The sequence below is a fragment of the Bidens hawaiensis genome, unplaced genomic scaffold, assembly GCF_021521415.1.
Source record: "Bidens hawaiensis isolate Kalapana, Puna unplaced genomic scaffold, B.hawaiensis_p1.1 tig00031203_1, whole genome shotgun sequence".
Classification (NCBI taxonomy): domain Eukaryota; kingdom Viridiplantae; phylum Streptophyta; class Magnoliopsida; order Asterales; family Asteraceae; genus Bidens; species Bidens hawaiensis.
The window spans coordinates 195,500-220,382 of record NW_027495258.1 but is presented as its reverse complement, the minus strand read 5'-3'; the positions used below and the strand labels follow the sequence as shown (position 1 = coordinate 220,382).

The 24,883-nt window shown below is 35.2% G+C and overlaps 2 protein-coding genes across 2 annotated transcripts; one reads left to right on the top strand and one right to left on the bottom strand.

Annotated features, from left to right (window-relative positions):
• Positions 1–10,585: 10,585 nt before the first annotated feature.
• On the bottom strand, positions 10,586–13,869 carry LOC143581835 (putative proteasome inhibitor). Its single transcript, XM_077064518.1, has 9 exons — positions 13,677–13,869; positions 13,309–13,480; positions 13,085–13,228; positions 12,161–12,244; positions 11,859–11,939; positions 11,115–11,146; positions 10,955–11,015; positions 10,735–10,812; positions 10,586–10,666 (listed from the first exon to the last, which is right to left on the bottom strand). The coding sequence occupies exons 1-9, from the start codon at positions 13,849–13,851 to the stop codon at positions 10,594–10,596; spliced, it is 900 nt and encodes a 299-aa protein (XP_076920633.1). The 5' UTR covers positions 13,852–13,869; the 3' UTR covers positions 10,586–10,593.
• A 5,211-nt stretch (positions 13,870–19,080) lies between these two features.
• Positions 19,081–20,030, top strand: LOC143581836 (uncharacterized). The gene has a single exon (XM_077064519.1). The coding sequence runs from the start codon at positions 19,204–19,206 to the stop codon at positions 19,903–19,905; it is 702 nt and encodes a 233-aa protein (XP_076920634.1). The 5' UTR covers positions 19,081–19,203; the 3' UTR covers positions 19,906–20,030.
• The last annotated feature ends 4,853 nt before the right edge of the window (positions 20,031–24,883 follow it).

Genomic DNA, 24,883 nt, shown 5'->3' with positions numbered 1-24,883 from the left:
TAAAACCATGAATGCTCATATATCCATTATTTTCATAAACAAACACAAGAGTGCAAGACTACTACCCTCCTCACCTGGCACCTAACATCACACAATCACCGCTCTTGTGGTGATTTTCTTAAATATCTTGATGAGACAGTGTATAAATTATTCTTTATACATGAAGATAGTCAACATCATTAACATTGTTATCATATATGTAGAAAGTGTTTTAGAAGTCCTTAATTCTATATTAATAATAATTAGAAATTAGAATAAACGCATAAAATCTTTATCGGGTATTAAATATATCCGTCCGAAGATAATAGTCTTTATATAATTTATAGTTTGTCTGGTCTATTTAAGTACATGCTTGACTTCACGATGTATTTGTAGATTTTCTAAAGTTGAGGGACTTTGATAATATTCTTGCTGGTTTCAGTTGGCAAATAAAAAGCTTTGGTGCCAGGTGTCAAGCATTTCATGACTTATACAGTTTATAAAGCGGACCCCAAGAAAATTTGCCAATCACTGGGTGCCACAAAACAATGGCATATCATAACAAACTCATGTTTCTCACAGGACAACTCAATTTGGTTTAGATATTTCCACTTTAAATCTTGGCTTATCCATTTGCTTTATACGAATATTATATCAACATTTTAGTAACAAAATATACATATAGTTTTAATACTATTTTAAAATTTATTATGTATCTAAATTTAAATAATCCATCACCTAAGGTCAACTGGTCAAGTGGTAGGAATGTTTGGGTTCTCTGGTGGATACCTAAGTTCGATCCCCACTGCATCATTTTTGGTGGACTAATACAATAAAGGATTTGGGCTAGGTTTTGTGAGTTTGTCAGTTCGAATCTCGAGCTCACCTAGGTTTTCGCCCCACCGTTTGTTACGCTAGAGAGTTTTGCTCTTGTGGTGACACGACGACTGTTAAGTGGCAGCCGGTGATATGATTTCTCAGGGGGACATCCAGCCAAACTTTGAAGCTAGTGTGAAACAACATAGTCTGGTATAATGGGAGCAACAGAACTCTCCAATTTAAGAAATACAGTAACCTAAACAAAACGTTGTAAAAAAAATCTAACTTTAAATAATGGATAAATAGCATAAGACGTGCTACATTTGATAACAATGTAAAACTAAATACTTAAGACAATTCGAATCAGTTATCTGATATATCTTAAGATAAACTATGTTTTTAAACATGTTTTTGATAGATAATGATGAAAGAAGATAAAGCAAGTAGATGATATATACCTTTACGATATCAACAAAGCTTTGAATCTTGAAATTTATTTGTTTAAGTTATGGTTTACTTGGATAATGTTTATTTAAATTTTATGATGTACTTTGGTTATTTTAAAATTAAATAATTGTTGTTGTCATTATATCATCGTTAGTGTCTTGTGAGCTACTGTACAATCAGTTGCGCCCGGCATTCCGCCGTAGGTTGGGGTGTGACACGTAACGGGCCCAAGATCACAGCCGAGCCCTATTTGGAACAATGAGATGTCCGTATTTACTAGTCATCAATAAGAGTTTCTCTTCTCCACTAGCGTCACTACGACTTCACTCTTCATTAAATAGATAACACTCCATTAAACCATAATAATTTGGATAGTGTAGATAACAATACTTATTTTAGAACGGCAAAAACACAATCATCTAATCTTATCCTAAATCTACACTATTATCTGTATTGGGACTCTTTCCTCATAGAAAGCATCATTATGTATACACCTTAAGACTAAGTGTGGTGGAAAACTGACCCAAGGAAAGTAAACCATTAGAGTCAACGCCAGGTGGCATTCTTGAGAGAGAGAGAGAGAGAGAGAGAGAGAGAGAGAGAGAGAGAGAGGCGTTAAGGGGCATAGATAGGGCATGGAGGCGCGGGCGTTAGCGCAAAGTGGCAGTGAAGTGGCGGAGTGAGAGGCGTGAAGATGAGTTGGCGGGGTCGGTGAATGTTGATCCGACATGAATGGTGAATAATGTCCTGAGTGTTTTACAGCTACACACAGTCTAATACCATTAGTATTAGACTACAAACTCTTTGATAAGTAAACAATATCCTATACACAAATTGTAACACATTTAAATAAGGTACAACTCCAATTAAAAAAAAAACAATTAATGACTTCACGTTTAAATCAATTAAAATGATAATCAACCTCGTAAGAATTTCAATGGCCCTTTGTTGACTTACCAAACGCAAACGAATAACAGCACTTTACATGGTCGCGAATATGATCACGTTTCAGCTTCTTGCAATTACACGAATAATTCCAATATAAATTGTATACTTTTTTTTTGGGTGTATTGCTTTTGAGTTTTGGCATCATCCTCGGACGTCATCTTTTGGTCTTTTAACGAAGTTTGCAACCAGGCATCTAACTTTAGCTTCAGAGGTAAAAGAAAAGAGAATATTTGTGTGAATTAGCAATTAAAATATATATTCAATTACTCATTTTCAGCACTTACAAAAATATCTTGGTTTGATTTAAGTTGTTTTTGTAATGTATGTTTACCTAGTTTATTAATTGAGTTAAGTGCCAATTTAGTACATGTGGTTTGTCCAACTACGTAACTTTAGTATCATTTTTGAATTTATTGCAAATGACTACCTTACTTTTCTAAAACTTGCAATTTTAGTACTTTTTATCTAACCCCGTTTATTTTGTCCGTTAAGTCGAGGGCAAATTAGTAATTTTGATTATTTTATTTGTTCTCTCTTTTAGCTAAGTGCCATTTTCATACCTGTGGTTTGTTCAGTTACGCAACTTTAGTACATTTTTTTGAATTTATTGCAACTAGATACTTTGATTAGTTTTGGATAGACATGCAAACCAAGAGAGACATTACATGTTACATATTACAATTAAAAGATAACTAAATACATGATAAGATGAAAAAGAACCATGAAATGTATAATATATTTTTACCCTTTTGTTCTTGATTACCAATTTACTTCTAGTAGCTCAAGATTCGAGTTCATCTTAGCCATTTTTCTTGCATTTTCTTTATGTGCATTGATTTTTTTTTTAAAGTTCGGGTATGATAACAGTAGCTCTTTAACACATCGGAGGATCAAGCCAAATAGCAATGACACAACTTCGAACCTCTTAGTATAACATCAATTGAACTTGTAGATGAATGACGGTTGACGAATCACATGGACAAAACAATATATCGTAATTCATTGACCTTGAAGATGAACAATGGTTAGGGTTTGAAGGATCAATGAGCGCGGGGGGGGGGGGGGGGGGAGGTTCATTTAGGGTTAGAGATGATATTATAATTGTAATATGTAATGTCTCTTTTGGTTTGCATGTCTATCCAAAACTAATCAAAGTATCTAGTTGCAATAAATTCAAAAAAAGATACTAAAGTTGCGTAATTGAACAAATCACAGGTATGAAAATGGCATTTAGCTAAAAGAGAAAACAAATAAAACAATCGAAATTACTAATTTGCCACTGACATAACGGACAAAATAAACGGGGTTAGATAAAAAGTACTAAAATTGCAAGTTTTAGAAAAGTGAGGTAGTCCTTTGCAATAAATTCAAATATGATACTAAAGTTGCGTAGTTTGACAAACCACAGGTACTAAATTGGCACTTAACTCTTATTAATTTGAATAAATGTTTTAAAAAAGTTAAAAAGCAAAAAGAAAAAAGAAAAAGTCAAGCTTCTAGAAAGGTTCTTACTAGTACATCTCAAAAATCCTTTTCACTTAGAGCTTAAACTGGGATTTTGGGATACATAAAAACTAACATCTAGGAGCGGACGGTGGTACCGGCCCACCCTCTAAGGCTTGAATCCGCCGATCAATAGAGGTACATAGACGTGAATATACATATACATTTTTCATAATTGTCGATAAAGCAAGTCGTATATGTTGTATATAGTTTGTTCACCGGTAAGCACCAATTAATATATTACTAAAAACTATATTTTATTCGTGATGAATCAAATACATCTGACTTGACATGTTTTTACTATTATAAAGAGTTGGGCATGTAAATATACATTTAATATCAAGAGTTATTACGACAATGTATAAAGAACCTGAATAATATTGGAAAGTGAAATGAAACCATAATGATCAAAATCACAAGTGTGAAACTGTCGGATTTTAATCGTAAATTTGAACAAACCACATGGATAAAAATCGAAGCTCACTCATATAGGAAACACAAATGCATCCAAGACATAATGGGCCCTGAGCCCAACGGTTAGCTTAAGCACAAATTAGCAGCAATCATTTTAGCCCATAGTCGATTAGATGGCCCAGGTTAATTACTCTACATATAACATGAAATACAAAAACAAAACGAGCTTAACCGACAAATTCGTGTATTTATATAATACAAAGGTGATAATGAATTGGAAAAATACATGCATTACAACAAATTGTAATCAAACTTCACATATTTAGAAATATTTTGAAGTATTCATACTTACAACGATCACCGGTAAACACCAACTAATATATTACCAAAAACTGTAATGTATTCACAGCAGGGGCGGATCTATAGTAGAAATGGGTGGTTCCCCGGAACCACCCGAGTTTCAAAATAATAATATATTTGTATATATAATTAGAGGAACCACCTTATAAATTAGGAAGGAACCACCTTTAAAACATTTGAAACGTTTGGCCAGCTGGTAAGGTGCTGGTTTTGTAACTTGAAGGTCACAAGTTTGATTCCGGATTTTCATATAATTTTTGAACTTTTTTTCTTGAACTCTTCCTTTTTACTAACTACTGCACAACCCATTTAGGGTTTTATTAGTCAAAAAATAAAACACACAGACACTAAACACAATGGCGCCTGCTATCTCCCCTGTCCCCTCTTCCCTGTCGGCCGTTCCCCGACCACCACCGCAGCTTTTCCGGCCGTTCTCCAACCTCCTGCCTTCCTCTCCTCCTGTCTTCTACTCTTCCTCGAAGCTCGATTGCTCGAATCCTCCCACTTTGAAGGTAAGTTTGCACTCATTTGTTAAATGTTAATTGTTCTTGACTTGTTAATTGTTCTTGATTGCTAACTACTTAATTGTTAGGTTATTTGTTAAATTTAGTTTTAATGGCTTGTGGTCACGAATAGTATATTTCAAATCATGGTTGTTGGTGTTGGGTGTTAAAATAGTTGGAAAGATAAGAGTGGTGGTGTTGGTGGATGTTTTTTATTGAGGTAAGGTTAATTGTGTGAATATGGTTTCTAACCGACCCGAACCTCAAACGGACCCGGAATTTATTATTGTATTTTTATTATGTAATGAACTTTGCCCGAACCATCTAATCGACCCGAACCTCAAACCGACCCGGAATTTTTTATACCCGATTCTATGAAATTGAATCATCTAAAAGTTGTGTACCACCTGAAAAAAATTCCTGGATCCGCCACTGATTCACAGTGAATCAGATTTAACTTGACAAGCTTTACTATTATAATGAGTTGGGCACATTTTTATGCGTAGAAAAAAATATTAACAATGAATAAATTGGAAAGCTATATACGTTATTTGGATTAGACACGCAATTAATTAATATAGCACTTCACGTTTTCAGAAAATATATTTGAAATATATTTGCTTATATGAAAAGCTCATATGTAATCAAGAAAAAGTTCCAAATATATCTTTATGACATGCTTATCTTATTTACGTTTCGATTAGCACCTTTACATGCTTCTATTTATATAGTTAATCATGTCAAAATTACTATCGAGGGCGTTTGTTGAAATAAAACGCCAATAGGTGAAAAAGTTATGATTTCATTACATCTTACGTCTAATTATATAATTACTAATTTTTTTACTACAAAATCAATTGACACTGTTTATTTGATTAAACAAATTACAAGATTAAATGCCACTGTTTATTTGATTAAGCAAATTAAAAGATTAAATTCTTATTCATTAGGCTGGTTGTTGTGGTTGAGTTAGTTTAAGCGCCACGTTAACTAGGGTGTTATGGGTTAACAAGCTAGTTATGGATGGTTGAGAAAAAAAAGGAAAAAAACAACAAAAAAGAAAAAGATTGATCGGCTGTTGGTATGTGGTCCCACCTTTTTCATGCTGTAACTCTAGTTATTGTGTTAGCTAACATCCCATAACGTCGCGACACGGCTTAGTCGGCGTTATGGGTGCGCCACCTTAACGCCCCATTTTACAGCTTCACAATAACCAGTCTTATAGATGAGAATGTTGGTACTTCTAAGCAACACATGTATTTAATTACAAATAATAATATCCTTTTCTAAAGGTAACCCTTTTTATCATTATGAAAAAAAGATCCTTCACCTTAACGTAAACCACATTTTACATGTCTTCTATGGTTTGAAAATAGTCAATTCAACATTATAAGGTATATTAAATTTGTAATTTTGAAAACTTGCCAACCTATTTCTATAGATGCCCCCACAACGTTTATTATGTTACATAATTAACATGACATTTTTGATATGGCAAACTTAAGTTCCATTAAGTTGCACAAATAACTCCAAAAAGTTACTAATATGATAACCCAAATTTCTAATATGCAACTGAAGTCATACCGACAAAAGTCCAACCGCACCGACGTGCTGCACATCAGCTTTCTATTTACAAATACAAATGGCCGAAGCTAGAGGTGCACAAATCGGGTTCAACTGGAAAACCCGAACCGGTTCGAAACCGGTTTTTTCACACCGGGTTGTAAAATGGCACCGGTTCCAATCAAGAACCGGTTCGGTTCCCGACCCGAACCGATGCCCAGATATGCTAACTTTTAAGAACCGGGTAGGGTATGAACCGGAACAGGTTTTTACGTAAAAACCGGTTCCACCGGTTTTTTTTGAAATTTAAATATCATAGCCGTTAGGAACCGGTTCCAACGGCTATATAGCCGTTTTTGACCGTTGGAACCGGTTTTTTAACTATAAATAGGTTATTTTTTTACTCTAAATAGCAAGGTTTGTTTGTGTACTTGTTAAACCACTTCCAAAACTATAAAACACACTCCAAACCACAATTAACCTTAAACCGAAAACAAATGGCAACTAATGATGACGTTGTTATGGTGATCGAAACAACAAGATGCCCCGATGTTTGGGTTCATTATGATTTGTGTCTCATGACCGACTCACATGAGTTGGCACGTTGCAAATATTGCTCGAAGTTTCTTAAAGCAGGGTCCAACTCGACATTACGAAAACATACGAATAAGTATTGTCGAGAGTAAAGAAGTTTGGAAGCTAAAAAAACGGAAGTGGGAGAGTCGGCCGGCTCTACAACCCAAAAATAAGTATTCCCGGATTAAAACGACGGACTTTGTTTTTTATGTTTTAGTTGTTATGTTTAGTATCGTTTATGTTTTAATAATGTTTGTAATAGTTATTTTTTAAATAAATAAAATGTTCGTCGTTATTAAAAAAGTAACAAAAATTAATCATGAGTAACAAAAGTAATTATAATAAAACAAATCAAAACTAAATATTAGTTGAACAAGTTACAAATAATTTTACCAAAACAAATAATTACAACTCTTCTTCGTCTTCATTCTCGTCTTCACCCTCGTCTTCGTTATCGGAAGAAACCCCGTCCTCCGCCTCCTCATCATGAAGACGCTCTATTGGTATTTCGTCTTCAAAGTTCGCCTTGTGTTGTACACGATCCATCGCATCCAAATGGTCCTTTAGGCAAATGCAAACCTCTAGAGACTCGGGAGTTAGTTTTGTTCTTCGCATAGATAACACCCTCCCACTAAGAGAAAAAACCGATTCGGAAGCAACCGTTGAGGCTTGTACGGCAAGCAAATCACGAGCCATGGCGGATAGAATGGGAAATTCGTTTTGTTTACCTTTCCACCAAGCCAACAAATCAATATTGCGAATTTCGTCGCCGTTGCGCCCTCAACATAGTTTGCTCCACTATATCGACCAAGTTCGCTACTTGGTGTGTTTCCTCTTTGCCTCTTAGATGCCGATTCACGAATCCCATTCATCAAGTTTATAAGTGGGTCATTGCACGGCCTACAAGTTATTGTTTTTTTCACAAAATACGATCTCGTGCTTGGACCATACATTTGAAAATAATGGTCATAAAGGTCTTGAAGGTTTTTGTTGAACTTGTCCTTCGCTTCCGTCGACAACTTCGGGTCAATCTCGTGCATACCTAAGTTGTCGAATATTTCCTCAATCGTTGTTTCAACCCCATTAACATTCCAATAGGGGTTTAATGCGGCGGCACAAGTAAAGACCGGCGGTATGTTTTCAAAATATTTTATGAACTTTTCTTTCATCACCGCAACAATATTTTCGAAGAGTTTGTTTTTCTCCGCAAAGCTTTTAAAAACACAAGACATATAGTACAATTCTTGCAAAACCCAACAACTAGTAGGGTAATAGACTCCCGATAATTTTGTTGTTGACTTTTTGAACACGTCAAGATACTCCAACAAATAACCGACTTGGACCCAAACACTTTCCGGAAACATATCGGCCTCGCGTTCTTCAACAAGATTGTTATGAAAAGCTTGTATAGTTTGGCGTTGGGCAAAAGCACACTTTAACATATGACAAGTTGAGTTCCAACGAGTTGGAACGTCCCAATTCGGCCCCAAATACTTTCTTTCAACCGACTTGCAATAGTTCTTATATTCAAGATGTCTTCTTTTACCACTTTTGAAGACATCTTGTAACATAAGTCTAAAGTATTTTAAATCATCACAAATGTTTTCATTGTCAATACCTATTTGAACAACCAAGTTGATGATATGTGCAACACATCGGACATGAAAAAAATCCCCGAAACAAGGTGGTGAATATTTAATGATAAATTTTTCAGCCGCCTTAGTATTGTTTGAAGCGTTGTCAAACGAAATCGAAAATATTTTATTTTTCAAGTTGTAAGTCGTTATAACTTCATCAAGTAATTCAAACAATTTTTCGGCGGTATGTGGGAACGGGAAGTTTTCAAAAGCGATGGTGGGTTTCATCAATTGCCATGTCACCGGATCAACCCAATGAGCGGTGACACATATGTATGATTCGGGCAACCCGTGTGGTGCCGACCAAACATCGGTAGTTAAACTAACCATGGCTTCTAAAGAATGAAAAGACTCGATTAACTCTTTTTTAGCACACTCCCACAACCTGATACAATGACGTCTTAAGGTAGTACGACTTACATGTGTGTATCTCGGTTGTAGAGTTTCGCGAATCAACGATGTCAACTCCGGGTCATCAAAGTGGTTAAACGGCAAACCTCGTTGAATAACGAACTTTGCCATTCTATCTTGAACTTGAGACGTGTTGTAACGAAATAGTGTACCATCTTTACCCAAGTCAATTTGATTGGTCGCGCCAATCCCTTTCAACGCCTTGCAATATGGCTTGTCGATGTGCTTTCTCAAAGTAGAGTTGGAATCGTGCTTTAATATTGAACCACATAGTTTGCAACGAGCCTTTTGATAACCTTCGTCATCCACAATCAAATCCCAATTCTTCCATATGTCTTGGTTGCGGTTATGGTTGACTACCGTAACAACCCTTGGGTCCTCCGTAACAGGAACGGGGGCAACAAAAACACTCTTCTTAGCCTTATTGTTAGTTTTTTTGATGGGTGCCATAATAATATTTAGTTGGATGGTCGGGTAACGGAACGGGTTTGCTAAAGGAGTAGTATTTTAGTTTGTTTTTGAGTTTGGTGGTGAAATTAGTGGTGGAAAACAAGTTATATATAGGTTTGGGCATCAAAAACCGGTTCCAACGGCTATATTACCGTTGGAACCGGTTCCAACGGATCTATTGTCTCTCGAAAACCGGTTCCAACGGCTATATTACCGTTGGAACCGGTTCCAACGGCTAATTGGTGGCTAAAAAACCGGTTCCAACAGCTATACTACCGTTGGAACCGGTTCCAACGGCTACTTTGACTTTTGTTTTGACTCTTCAAAAAAAACCAGCCGGAACCGGTTTTACTGGGTACGAACCGAACCGGTTACAATTAAGAACCGGGTAGGAACCGGGTTGGAACTGATACTAACATACAAATATGAGAACCGGGTACGATTTTCGGGTACAAAAATACCCAAACCGGGTATTGTACCAACCGGGTTGGAACTGGAACCGGTTCCGGTTCGGTTCCACCAGTTAGGTTCCGGAACCGGTTTTTTTGTGCACGTCTAGCCGAAGCTACGAGCAGAAACAAACTAGTTCATCTACTAACTTAATTCGTAAAATCATGAAGCTTTCAAAATAATTCAAAACATAAAAACAGTTTGTTTACATGGATAAAAGAATCAGCATTGGCATCTTTTCATGGTTCGAAAATAGTCAATCTTAACTTGACATTCATGTCTACCAAATATTAAGAAATAAAATTTATTCAAACCACTCGTAAACATAAAAACTTAAAACCCCGCAACAACAAACACACTTATTTCAAAATATAGCATTCTTAGTAATAAGTTTCAAACAATACGGTAGCATCTAAGTCATTATAATATACACTGGTTACCAACCAGTCAAAACAAAAGCATATTGCAAGAAACCAAAACCTTCAAATTTACAGCCAGCTTTAGTAAAGACAACAGATGCAAACGCTTGTCACTTATATGAAATCAGCATCATTGTGGAAGTGCTGGAGATCAGGGTGTGCTCCACCTGGCGGCCTGCATGGGTTTCTGTAAACAACTCCAAATGAGATCATCTATCCAACATTAATTACAGATTTAGAGATGTTAAGTTATACCTTGCAAACCGATTAGGTTCAAACCCCGGAACATCTGGTGGACCAAAAGGATCATACCGAGCACCTGGTGGAACACCCCTATTTCATTTGCATTCACAAAGTCAAAATCCAACAGTAAAGATGACAGATATGACTGACAGATAAAAGATAACTATTGAATATAAGATTTAATAGTTATGTTTTATATAAAATACAAAGATTGTTTAAAAAAAGCACTCACGGCTGGCCTCCAGGGAAACCCATTCTTCCCCCACCACCATAAAACCTAGGATCACTTGGTCCTGCGTAATCATTATAGCGATAGGTAAATTTTGAAACAAAATGCAAATATAAGATAATAAGAACATGAACAGATAAAAAGAACAGATAGAAGTACATACCAACAAGCATTCCACCATCACCAAAACCGCCCCTGTATATTAAAGTTGAACCAATATTAAACATTAGCAAGTGGTGAAATATTATAGCTAGATTAGAGAATCAAAATGTTGGATATTAATTAAAATACAAAATATAAGATGAAGAAACCGAATGTTCAGTGAACCATTAGTAAACCATTCATGAATCATTCAGCGGGAAGTTCGTTCATACAATAAATGAACATGAAGGTAACTTTTTGTTCATGTACTTAAACAAGCAAACACAAACACATGTCCTGTTCATTCATTTATAGTCTTGGAACATTCATTCATGAGTTTGTGTCAGTTTCAGGAATCTTCATTTATATATTATTTACATGTGCAGGCCCGTTAAATTTTTGCCTATTTTAATTACAATATTATCCATTACAGTTTATTCTATATTTATTAACTTGCCAGGCCCAATATATTGATGTTCACATTTACTTTCAATTGGTGTTTGCTCAGTTATGTTCGTTTATATTCATTCGTCGTATATACTTATTCACCTACATTTAGTTATGTTTGTTCGTTTGTGTTAGCTATCACAATATGTCCATTTGTACTACTGATGAATGAAAATGAACACATTCATTTTCTTAACGAACAAACACAAACAAAAAAACCATGTTCATTTAATCATTCATGTTCAGTTAAATTAAATGAACGACACAAACATACCACGTTTGTGTCCGTTCAGCACATTTACAGGCCTAATGGATGAACCTTGTAGGGTACATTCCTGCAGGAGGCTGAGGATAAAGATCACCCCCACCGATGCCAGAATGCACTGGAGGAACTGCCACCCTGCATTTTATAGTTTCCTTATTTATTAAATTGTAATGCCACGTTTGTCACATACGTGGAGGATGCAACATAAATTGAATATAGAAAAAGAATAAATAACATTCAGCAAAAATGGTTGATCATTGTGTTTCTCTTGTTTAAACTTTATGGCACACGATAGCTCACTCATATATATGGCCACATATCAAAGTATATAGTTTTTAACAAAAATTCATACATACCCTGGAGGAAAGTGAGAATAAGGATCTTCATATCCAAACGGTGTCGGCTGATGTCTATCACCATATTCTTTGTCATGTCCAGAACTGAAAAACGAAAAAATAAATAAATAAATAACAAATGCATGTGAGTATTTGTGTTAGATGAACCAAAAAAACCAGTTGAAACTGAGTACGGATACAAATTCTTTTTAAATGCTGGAATATGTGACAAATTCATACTCATGATCTACCTAACCACTTTCATTATAAACATAAAAATAGAAAGTCGGATGCTTTTGTTTGTCATTCCGTACATAATATCATCTAAAGTCTCCAAACACCATTAAATCATTTTTAGTGGGGTTACACGCGCAAATTAGTGGTGAACAGAAAATTAAGCCGGTGCAAATATACCACTAACTGAAATAAGAATCAGAAAACATAACATAAACTAGAAAACAAAATATTTACAAACCTAAATCGTTATATCCAATATTAGGTTTTCTTCACAAAACCAATCTAGTGTCATTCAATCAACGCAAGACGAATAAATTCGTATCTAGCATAATTCAGTCCATGTTCATACTTATTGATTTTATATTTCTAATAATGGATAAAGTGAGAAACCCTAAAAGTAACTAATCGTATGCATGTTTCTCATTCGCAGTTTAATCATTTTCAAAAGACTTCCATCTTAAACCCCTTTCACGTAATCAGAAATCAGTAATAAAAATTCCATAATCATATTATTTTATTCCAAAAAACATCAACCACATTCAAGCAACGAATAAGATGCCAATATGTCCAACCTAGTACTCTGTATACATACTAGTTCTTTACTAAATACATCTACCACACTCCATTAAAAATAACAAAGCTCGGTATGTTACAAGGTTAAAAGAACGGTAACAATTTTATTATGTACAAAGAGCATGAATCAGTTACCTCGGGGCTTTGGATGAGCTTGCAGCAGAAGAGCCATACAACTTGGCTAACACGTCTTTATTAACCGAATCTATAAGCTTACCCAAGTTCTTATACTGTGAACTATACTTGGTATCATCAATTTCTACAGCAAAATCATCAATACTACATAAAAGAGTCATCCGTTACCTAAACAATAATAAATTCAAGTAACAACATACGAGAGCAAAAGTCAAGATAATTACTTAATCTCGAGGTGAACCGGATTCGATGTGCCAGAAGTTAAAGCATCAACAAGCAACTGGTTGTTCATAACAAGGCACTTCACGAGTACTTTCTTCGAACTATCGTTAGGGATTGAGTACACAAACGCATAAGTATCTTCAACTTCATTCCACCCCTCAATACCAGCTTCATCTAAACGCATACAGACAAACATCAAACGCTTGCAAGTTGCAATCATAATAATTCAAAGTAAACGCCACCCAAACCGACTTCAGTTCTATTTAAATTCAAAACCTAAAACCTTATGCTAAGTTTCCTGCCATCAGTTCGGAATCAAAACCCTAATTATGTAATAATAATAATAAGTAAATATTAAAAAAAGATATACCAGAAAAAGGAGTCGACAGAGCGTCGTCGGAGAAGGCCGGAGGACCGGTGGCGTTGAAATTGAAGCCAGCCGCAACGAAAGTGGAGTGTATAGCAAAGGCAATCTTATCAGCTGAGTTCTTAAAACTAGGTCTTGAAGCCCTAATTAGCGCTAACATCGATTGCTCACTCGCCATTGCTTGATTATTATTATTATTATTATTATTATTTCACTGTCAAAAACAGAACGTTAAGCTTCAACGGATACTCGATTAACAAATTAAGACAATAGACTTACGAATCGCCGGAGAAAAGAGTGATAATTTGAAGGAAATGAGACCAGAAAAAGTGAGTTTCTTCTGGGAAAAGTTAACGTTTTGAGGCGGTTACCGGTGAGTGGGTATAGATAGTAGTCCAGACTCCAGAGTGTTCTTGTGGCCCAAACCAAATTGGTTGTTTTGGCCCATTGGGCTCGTTGGTATTTTAAGTTGTTTTTTATTTGGGTTGATTACAATTTACAAAGAAAATATAAATTACTTTCCTTTTATGGTGGTGGTATGTTTGAATGAATATTTGGGTACAATGCAGAGCTTCATTGGAAGAGAGAGAGAGAGAGATATGAAAACATCCTACAGTGCTGACGGTTGTTGTGAGGGAGGAGAGAGAAGGGGGTGGTGATGACGTCGTCGGAGATGGACGACATCTCTGTTGGAGATGTTCTTGTATACTACGATAAAGATTAAAAAGTAAATGAGGTTTTATAACATTCAAATAACCATAAAATCTAAAACCTGTCTGTGACTTATTTTTGTCTATATGTATTTATGTTGAGTCTTATAGTTCCGTCTGTAGTCGGGTATCACACAATGCGAAATTCTGACAACTTTAGTTCTATATGAAACACTAGTATATTTTAAGAAACTTATCTTTTGGCAAGGTTATCAGATGGAAGGTCACTAAAAATGCAGAAAGTAGACTCGCCAATAATACCATCTCAACGTTCCTTCTATGGTAAACAAGACCCTATCCACATCCTACGGGAATGGTATAGAGCTCCATTGAGCACTTACGCCTTGCAAAAACATATCTACATTATAATGACAAATAACAAGGCCTATAATAGAGTTTTTGGAGTTCTATTGATCAATTTTTACAAAATAGACAACAAGAGTAATAAGGGCTTCGTTTTCTGACAACAAGGCCTATGATAGAGCCTTTTGGGGTTCTACGTATCTGTTTTTTGGGGCTCTAATGATGTTGTTGATGGTTAGGGTTAGGGTCATGATATTGATAAGATGATACTAATTATAGCACTCTTAGCGATTCGTTATGTTTTAAACATAATAACAACGTTTTGTTTTGTAGTATGCAACCATGATTAATGAACATATCATCATTCATATAATGTATAAACTTAAAGTTGCAACTAAACTTCTTTATAATCGTGCATGACTAAATTTAGCTAATCAAGCTTATGCTGACCTTTCAAATGTATGGTAAATGTCATACAAAAGCTACTTGTCATGTGGTTATAGTCGTTAGATTTAAAGTCATAATATATCAAAATTATATGTATAGGAGTTAAAGAATAATAAAGCAATAAATTTGATTGTTTATTGGATTACATCGAAACAGAAGGCAAGCGGGCAACAAGCTGCACCGCTACCCCTTTATTATAATATATATAATAAAGAAAGGAAAAATTTTCAAAATGTTCCATTTTAAAAGAGAGATTCCAATTATATCCTTCCAAATTTAAATTCCTTATTTATTCCCTTACTAACTCGCTGTTGCCTCTACGTTAAGAGTTTGACGCGACATGTTTATTAACTCGCCGTCTTCCTGCCATGTTAGCTCAAAACTCGTCGTCTCACCGTCATGTTAGCTCAAAACTCGTTGCCTCCCCATCATGTTAGCTCAAAACTTGTTTCCCCACTATGTTAGCTAAAAATAATTCTACTTTATCTTACTAAAAACATGGATCCTAAACTAATTTTAAAAAAAATATTTTTTAATTTTGTTGGTTTTTAAATTCTTGTATATAAGATTTTGAATAATAAAACGATTAAGAAAACTAATACATACCATCAAAATCATTTTATGTGTACCTTGTTTAGATATAATTTTTTAAATAACAAAATTTATTAAATTTAGTGTTTAAGCTAACATGGCGGTGAGACAACGAGTTTTGAGCTAACATGGCACGGAGGCAACGAGTTTTGAGCTAACATGATGGTGACATGACGAGTTTTGAGCTAACATGTGGGGAGGCGACGAGTTAAGAGACATGTCATCTTGAACTCCTAACGTAGAGACGACGGTAGGGGTGTTCTTTGGGCTCGTTTTCGGGTTTCGGGTTTTTCGGGTCGAGTTCTTCGGGTTTAAAAGTTTTAATCTTGACCCGAAACCCAACCCAAATCTCTCACGGGTTGTTCGGGTTCGGGTTTTTTCGAGTTGGGTTAATTGGGTTTCGAGTATCCTAGAAAACAAACAAACAAAAGAAAAAAACACAAAAACAAAAAAAACTTAAAAACTACAATGCTAAAACTAAAACAAAATATTCTCCTTTGCTTATAATACAAATAATCAAATAACAAACCAACAAAACTTGATAAAACAATTCAAAAGAAGAGTAAAACTAACTCGAGCCTTAATCGTATTCCATCGGGCGTGATTTGGTTGTTCGATTTCGGTTGCTATTAGTAATAAATGGAAAACATGAATTAATAATAAGCAATCGATCCATAATAGTTAGAATGACAACAGTCGATTAGAGCTAGATTATGATAACTTTAGTGGCTAAGACATAGCTTATTATACATAAAAATATATTTAATTTTAAAACTAGAAGTTTATTCGGGTTGACCCGAAACTTATAAATCAAACCCGAGAACCAACCCAATTACTTCGGTTTGGGTTCGGGTTAGTCTTTTCTCGGGTTTGGGTTCTTTGAGTCGGGTTAGTTCGGGTTCGGGTATGGGTTTTTTTGGGTCGGGTTTCGGGTAAAAGTGACAGCCTTAGGCGACGGCATGTTAGTAAATGGACAAAGATGGAACTTAAATTTTATAGGGACATATTTGGAATCTATCTCTAAAAAAAGACATTTTGGGAATTATCCCTAAAAAAAAATAATTAGAAGAGGTTGATTTTCATATTTGTAACGTGTAATCTTATCTTATCTTAAATATATATAAACAAAACATTTAAAAGCTCTCTGGTTACTTTTTAAATTTTCTCAAGCTATCATATTGTTTTATTTAAAAATGGAGGCTTCTCATATATTTGATCTGAATTCGCATGCATGAGTCTCACCAAACCAAGATAGCTCTTAAAATGGGTTATAACATCTCATTAAATTAAAAATTAATATTACTAAATATTTGATATGAAAATCGTATAAAATAATGATATACTAAAAATTATTTTTAAAAAAAAAATATTATTTATAATTAAGAAACAATTTTATAGTAAAAAAAATAAACGGGTCATGAGTCTCACCAAACCCAGATAGCTTTTAAACGGGTGATAACATCTCATTTATTTGTGATACTTTCTCATCATCAAACTCTAAATATATTATTAACTTTCTTCCATGAAATAAAATTGAAATCCTAAAATATATATAAATATTAGAAACAAAAAATGTAAAACAACCCCCATAATACGGTGGATAATAGCTAATATATACATATAATCAACATTGACAAAATTTAACTAAAATAATTATCAATTCTTTGAAATTTCTTAATTTAATGCACTAACCTAGACTAGGTTAGTAACCAGTATATTACACAGGCTAAATAAAGAAAATAATTTAAATAAATGTGTACAAAAATCTACACTTTTAACTATTAGTTTTACAAAAGTATCAAAAATTTAATATTTACTAACTCCCTAAATATTTCATTGTATACAATGGTTTTAATTTTATTTATAACATTACCGTTGTCAAGTATTAATAGTATGATTTGTCTCTTTCTTTACTTTCTAGATAATGACATGCATAAATGATCATGATTAGATTGTGTAAAATTATAGAAAAATACAAATATAAATACATATTGATATATTAAGTCAAATGTTATGGTTTCATAAAGTAAATTGATATATTATTTGAAAAATCATGTCATAGTTAATTTGATTGATAAGGTTAAGATGTTTTTTTTCAATATTTGGAATTTTATAAAGTTTGTAATGTGGACGCCAACAATACATTTGTGTATTATGTGTATGCTATAAAATAAAAAAGAAAATAATAAAAAAAACTAATGTTGTAAGGTTACTACAACGAATTTAATTAGTTTAATGAAATGTTAATAGTAATTATGTTAGAACCCATATAATGTACGATGTGATAATAAGACAAAGAAAAACTAATACAAATTGTTACAAAAGTTTTTAATTTATACGAACAAAAATTAAGAAATAAAAAACGGATACATAGATACACACATATATGCCATTAAACTAAATATCACAAGTGAGTTATGTCTACATGATACATGCTCACCATTGTTAGCAAATTTGCATTGACATTAGAAGTATGATAAAAATACAATCCTTCAAATATAGTAAACAAATCATAAACACATATCAAATAAAGAGGGTATTGATTTAGATTAATAGAGCTTTAACCAACGGACATACAAAAGATAGTGCTTTTCAATACTGATTTGCTATTAGCTTTATCATTCCAATTCAACATCTCATATTTTCAATGTAGTGTTTTTTAATGTAATTATAGAGATAAGAATGGAGAACTGGCTGAGAATACTCTAGTCGTGAGTGATAAATCCTAACATCTTTAACTCTTTAACGTCTACTTGCCAGCTTCATCCAAGCAAAAAAATTAGAAGTACGGTTGAACCACCAACACCCACTTTGGGTAGAAGTGTTTCGTATTAACAATGTTTCCGTTTGTATTACCATTAGTGTTTTTTATGACCTAGCGGTATTAAGAAGTTGATAAGATTTTGTCTTTACAATAATGTGTGTATAAATCACATTGTTGTCAATAAAAGATGTAATTTAAGAGTAACTTAGAAAATATGTGAGTTAACATAAAAAAAAAAGTTTTAACTTCAACTTTTATGGACTTAATTAGCGCTGCTCCATGGCGGGTTTTAGCCAGAGCTCGAAACCAAACGAGGTATTTAGGGCTGGGTTTGAGATCGAGCTTGAAGTTAAACGGGTCTAAGATCGAGTCAATGAGCCGATCCATGACCCAAGCTGAGCTTGGGTCGAACTCGGCTCGATTACAAAAATAAACCAGCTTGGCCGCTCGGCTCCTGTTATTTCAAAAATGAACAGTCAGTCAATAATAAATAATAAATAATATCCTTTTCTCCTCATCCCGGTGTTTTGTCTTCAGAGTTCAGATAGCTTCCACCACCATGTCGCCGCCGTGGCTTCTCCAAACACAAGCACGAGCACCACCATCACCCCTGTCCTTCTCAACCCACATCCTACCCGACCCGACACACACCTTCCTCACATCCAGATTCACCCACCTCTCAATCTCCAAACCACCCCCCTCAACAACCATCCGCATGGGCGGCGGACCACGAACCTACCCCGGCGGCGTATCCAAGTGGCAGTGGAAACGTATGCAAGCCAAGAAAGCCAAGCAACTCCTCCGAGCCCGCCTCGCCCGCGAACGCCAGGTTTATGAGATGCGAAAACGAGCCGAGCTAGCCGCCGCTGTGTCGGAGCTCGAGCGGCCGTGGGAGGTGGTTGACAAAGCTCCTAAGTTGTTCTCGGTTACGGCTGATGAGCAATTGAAGGTGTTAGCCGACCGGTTTCAGAAACCGGGTGGGTTTGATTTGTGGTCCGAGAAAGATGGGCCCCAGTTGTTTGAGACTGTTGAGGGTTTGCCTTCGGCTAGGTTTTTTCCTAAAGGTGTTGTTCATAGTATTAAGCCGTACGGGAGGATTACTGATGGGAATTCGGATGAATCGGATCGAGAGTTGGGTTATGATCAGAATGAGGATCGGGATTATGTGAAGAATTCAGGTAATGCGAATGGGAGGTCTGGGAAATTGGATGGTAGGAGGGGAATTCGCACTGGTTCGGGTTCGGGTTCGGGTAGAGATGGATTGGATAAGAGAGATAATGGGAGTAATTGGAGAAAGGAAAGTAAGAGGGAAAATTTGAAAGTGTTTGATATGAATATGCAAGATGATGGGAGTTATGCGGTTTCGAAGAAGGAAACGGAGATTGAAAAGAGTAGAAGAAGACCGGAGAGGAAATGAGATAACGATGGTTGAGCCGTTGCGGTACACTAAACTAGATTATGTTATTGTTGTGTTACTGGTACATATGTATATGAACCTTTTGTTATATCTATATATCTATGAGTTTAGTGATGAAGTTGAATGTTTTATTATCAATACGCATTACATTGTCTGCATGATTGGAACCTTTGATCTTTGAATCTTTATTGTATTTGATTATGTATTTTGACATTTGTTAAATTTCATAAAGGTAATTGAGCATATTGTATTGATTTAGGGGCTGTTTGGTAAGTGCTGAACCAATAAGAGGTCTAGATGGTTAAGAGACTCTGAGTCAGTAAGTACTGAATCAGTTAAGACTGTTTGGTTAGACCTCTGAATAACTGTGCAACATGACTGTCTTACCCTTCTGAACTATTTCGTGCTGAATAAATGTATCTGGTTTATTGGAACTCTAAGTGATAAATAATTATATAAAAAAACAATACAAAACATCATAGAAAATCCAAATTACACATTATTACCTCGAAATCCATGAAAACATACTAAAATCCAAACAGAAATTAACAAGCATTGTTACCTGTATGTTGCTACGGGATTTTAACATTTCGGAAATATACAAACATATAAACTTGAAATCATCAATAGTCAAAGTGAACTGGTTTGTTTTTGAATCAAGGTATTTAGCGCTTGCATTCTTCTTAGCCCCAATCATCATACCAGAAGCATTCTTGTCTTGGTTCAACTAAGAAGAGTATTCGACATTTAATTCTTTGATCAGATTGTATGCTAACCTACCAATGGGTCCAATTTGCCAAGTTTTCGTATTCCATTCTTTGGTAGCATCCTTCTTTTTCCTTGATGTTCATTACTCACAACCTGCAATAGCATATCACACATCATTTAAAATAATAATGCTTAAATCTTATAACTTGTACAAGATGATACTGCATTTGGAAAACAAAATGGGGATTATTGAAATTATGTAAAGTAATATCAATACATAAATGGAGAAAATTATACACAGTGGACTGAATAGATGTTCATGTTGCAATATGTTTACATATAACTATAGTTGATTTGGTAATTGATATGTGTTGTTGGCATTATGATCTTTTAGTAGCAACACTGGTAATTGAAGTGACTGTTGAGGATAGAAAATTTCTCTCAGTTGGATGCAAGAACATGGTGGATTCACGCAGGGCATCAGTCTGGTAATGACATGAAAGAAGCAGCTGACAGTCACTAAATGTTTATCAAGTAAGTTTTTTTCTTTTAAATTTGTTGTGTGATGCCGATTTATTTATATTTATAATAAAGCTTAAATTTTGTATTTTGTATTTACAAATGTGGTTATCACAGTTGGCTTCTACTGCTGCATATAATTCTTTTACTCGACCCATTAGCTTTGAACATCTCGATTGGGTCAATTGTCAACTCATGTTTGGATCATAGAATTCGCGTTTGACGGTTAATTTATTTATAAAACTATATTCATTATTCACTCACAGCCCAACCCGGCCCGACCCGCTTGACCTGTTACCCAACCGACCCACTCATTTTTACCAGTTTGCATATCAGGCACTATCATGGAGCATGAAGTTCTTGATGTGTTAAGCTTTTATATTTTTGTTTCAACAATAACTAAAGAGCAGGAAGTTCTTGATGTTGTTTTTCATGTTGCAATTTAAGAGGTCATACATGTTTTGATTACAACCCCTAATCCTGTTAGTTCTCATTAGTATTGCCGAAGCCAAACTGCAGGAAGATCATGCTAGAAAGGCTTCTTTTTGACGCCTGTAGTGCATAATTGTTGTCGAGTGTATATAAATAAAAAAATGGTAAATGATGTAATCTATGCTAACAAAATAAGGCACCTGTGTCTATTGATTTGCCTAAATGGATGTTTGTATATATATTTAAATAGTCTGTGTATCAATTCATGAAGCAAAACAATTTGTTTTCTCAACCCTCGTAACTAATGCGTGGGCTGCTAAGTAAAATTTGTTTGCTCAACCCGTGAATACACGGGTTTCTAACCTTACAACTAATGAATTGTAAATTTTTGGATGTGCATTTTGCTTAGAAAAAGGTTGTGGAATCCACCGTTGGTCACTGCTATCTTTATCTTTCTTTTGGAAATCTCACAAAAATCACACCTGATCAGAAACTCTTAATGGTTATGGGCAAATGGCAATCTGGTCAAGTTCACTAAAAGAAAAAGAACAATTCATTTGTTAAAGCTTAAGTTCTTGTCGGCTTCGGTTATGGCTGCAAACTGAATGGCGCAGGGCTCTAACTGATTATCGGTTATTTAAGATAATCACATGCTTATTTGTAACATAAGTGATTATAGATTAAAGGTGTAGAGATCTAATGGATTGTTATAAACATTTACTAAAAAAATCAGCCCTAATTAGCAAACCAGTCACTGTTCCCAAATTCAATCAGAAATGGATTCAGTTGTCATACCTCAAAAGTCAACATGTTTATTAAAATTAAGAATTGCAAGATACCACAATGACACACCACACAATCACACATGCCACATGATTAGGTTAACACAAAGAATTAGGAAACTGAAAATCAATGGCTAGGGTTTACGTTAGCAACAGGCCTAATTGTATTAACATATATATGACAAAAAAAACTGAAAATCGAAATGGTTAGGATACTGAAAATCGATGATGAGAACAATTAGGAAAGGACGAACCTTTCTACGATGAACGAGATCTTGAAGCAGCAACGAAGGAGATCTTGTTTCCTAAAAATCAGCGATGGTGATGAAGGGAAGGAACGAGTTGATTAGGGTAATGAGGGTAGCAATGTCTTATTTTCCATTCAGCGTTGTTTTCAATCTGATTGATTAAGAGGCTGGGTCAGTCATTCAGATGTATCGTAATGGTGAAACAAACAATTTGAAGTCTGACCGAATCAAACTTCAACCCATTCAGACCTATTCAGACCCTAAACAAACACAGCCTTAATCTTCACATTGACCCCAAGTGTTGCAGAAGCATTGGCGGGAGCTACCGAGGAAGGGTCTGATCTTTGACTTTGACCGAAATGATTGACCTTGCAGTAGTCTGCGCAACAAGTTAGGCTTGAGCACGAAGGCACCGAGTCCTTTAGTCAGTGCAATGAGTTAGGCTTGAACACGGACACCGGGTCTTTCCAAAACTTCATTTGATCCAGAGTGCTCACATGGTCAATGTGATAGAATGGTTCTCAAGTCGTCATACACTAATCTTTCTACGTAATCAGTATATGAAAACTTGCACTAGCTCATCAAATGCATACGCTCTTCTCTTGTGGTCAGTGTATAAAATTACTTGAACAAATCCTTTATCGCTTTAGACAGGTTAATGCATAACGTACAACTGACCTCAAAGGGTTAGTGTGATAAGTATTTAGGTTTAAATAAATTTTGTCGATGATAATTGGTTATACAGGACTGCCTCTCAAGTGTTGCAGAAGCATTGGCGGGAGCTACCGAGGAAGGGTCTGGGTCAACTATAACCAATCATTACAATCAAAGATGCTATGGATCCTTCATTACTAACGGTTTGGCTCCAGTTTGGTTTCACAGTTTTGGCAAAATGGTTTCACGAATCTAACAATTATAAATGCATTGCAGTCTTTCAATTTCATTCATTTTCCGTGAACATATCAAACAACAGAGACTAAATACTAGGTTTTATGTTTGTATTTTGTACTATAGAACTAATAACACAAGTATTTTTCTGAGAAATCAACTTTTCTGGGACTGGCTAAATAGTCTGCTTGAGGGAAGACAACGATTCAAATAAATCTCCGTAATGTTGCATGTGTACATAACTCACAAATCAGCTACGGTTAACACTTGGCACCTGGTTAAGGCCCATTGGTGTAAACTGCACATCCCAGTGACCCAGTTTGTAGAGCTCAAGCGATTTTTATGTTGAAACGTAGCCTGAACTAAATAATATATATTATGTTTTATAAAAAATTATAATTTAAAAAAAATATATATATATATAATTACAAATTTATAAAATTTACTTAATGAATAGTAAGTGAGCCGAGCTCGAAAAACTACTCACGAGCCGATCTTGAGCTCGAGCTCTGTATAAGTTAAACGAGCTGAGCTCGAGCCTAGTCGAGCTCGGGCTCAGCTATTTTTCACCTATTGCTAAGATACTCTATGATATGATCCATATAATTCTATTACAATCATTCCAAATCCCCAAATCATCCCTAACAAGGTCTATAAACACCTCTACATTAGTGTTTTCTTAACATGATCCCCAAATTGTTTAATAAATGTATCATCAAATATAAAAAGTTGCAATAGATTTAAGGCAATATAAGAAAACTACCCATTGGCAATCTCCTTAGTGTCTCATCCAGACAAATTGGCTGCTTCAGCTAGAGCCTCTTTCCACGCAGGTGCATTTGGCCATTGGTTTCTTTCGAATCCTTCCCCGAAAGAACCTTTTTGTTTGTGCACATCCGATGGATCAACACCATAGAATACTAGATAAACAATCTGCTTCATTTCCTTCTGGTGTCTCATAATTTCCTTCTCGTTTATTTGAAAAACATGCATTTAAAATTGCATTTACCTGGCATTCATCATCTCCTACACTAACCCTATTTTTCTTTTACTATACCGATCACACTCCACTGCCTTCCCACCACTCTATCAGCTTCTGATGGTACCCCTAATGACGGATACCAGCAATCATACAAAAACCTCCAGGGAGTTTATATATTTCACGAAAAATCGCAGTTGCGACCCATGATAAAAAAAAATGCAAGACATCGAAAATGATGTGTGGGATGTGGCCATGCATGGAAAGAAGGGGCCATCGTGGAACCCTTTTCCCCTGCCGGGAAAACAAGAATCAAGAATCGTTATACGAGGCCATTGGAGGTCTCGATTTTTGGTTTTCGTATTAGAGTTCCATCACATTTGATTTTCGGGTTTCCAAACTGAATTACCATTTTTTTATGT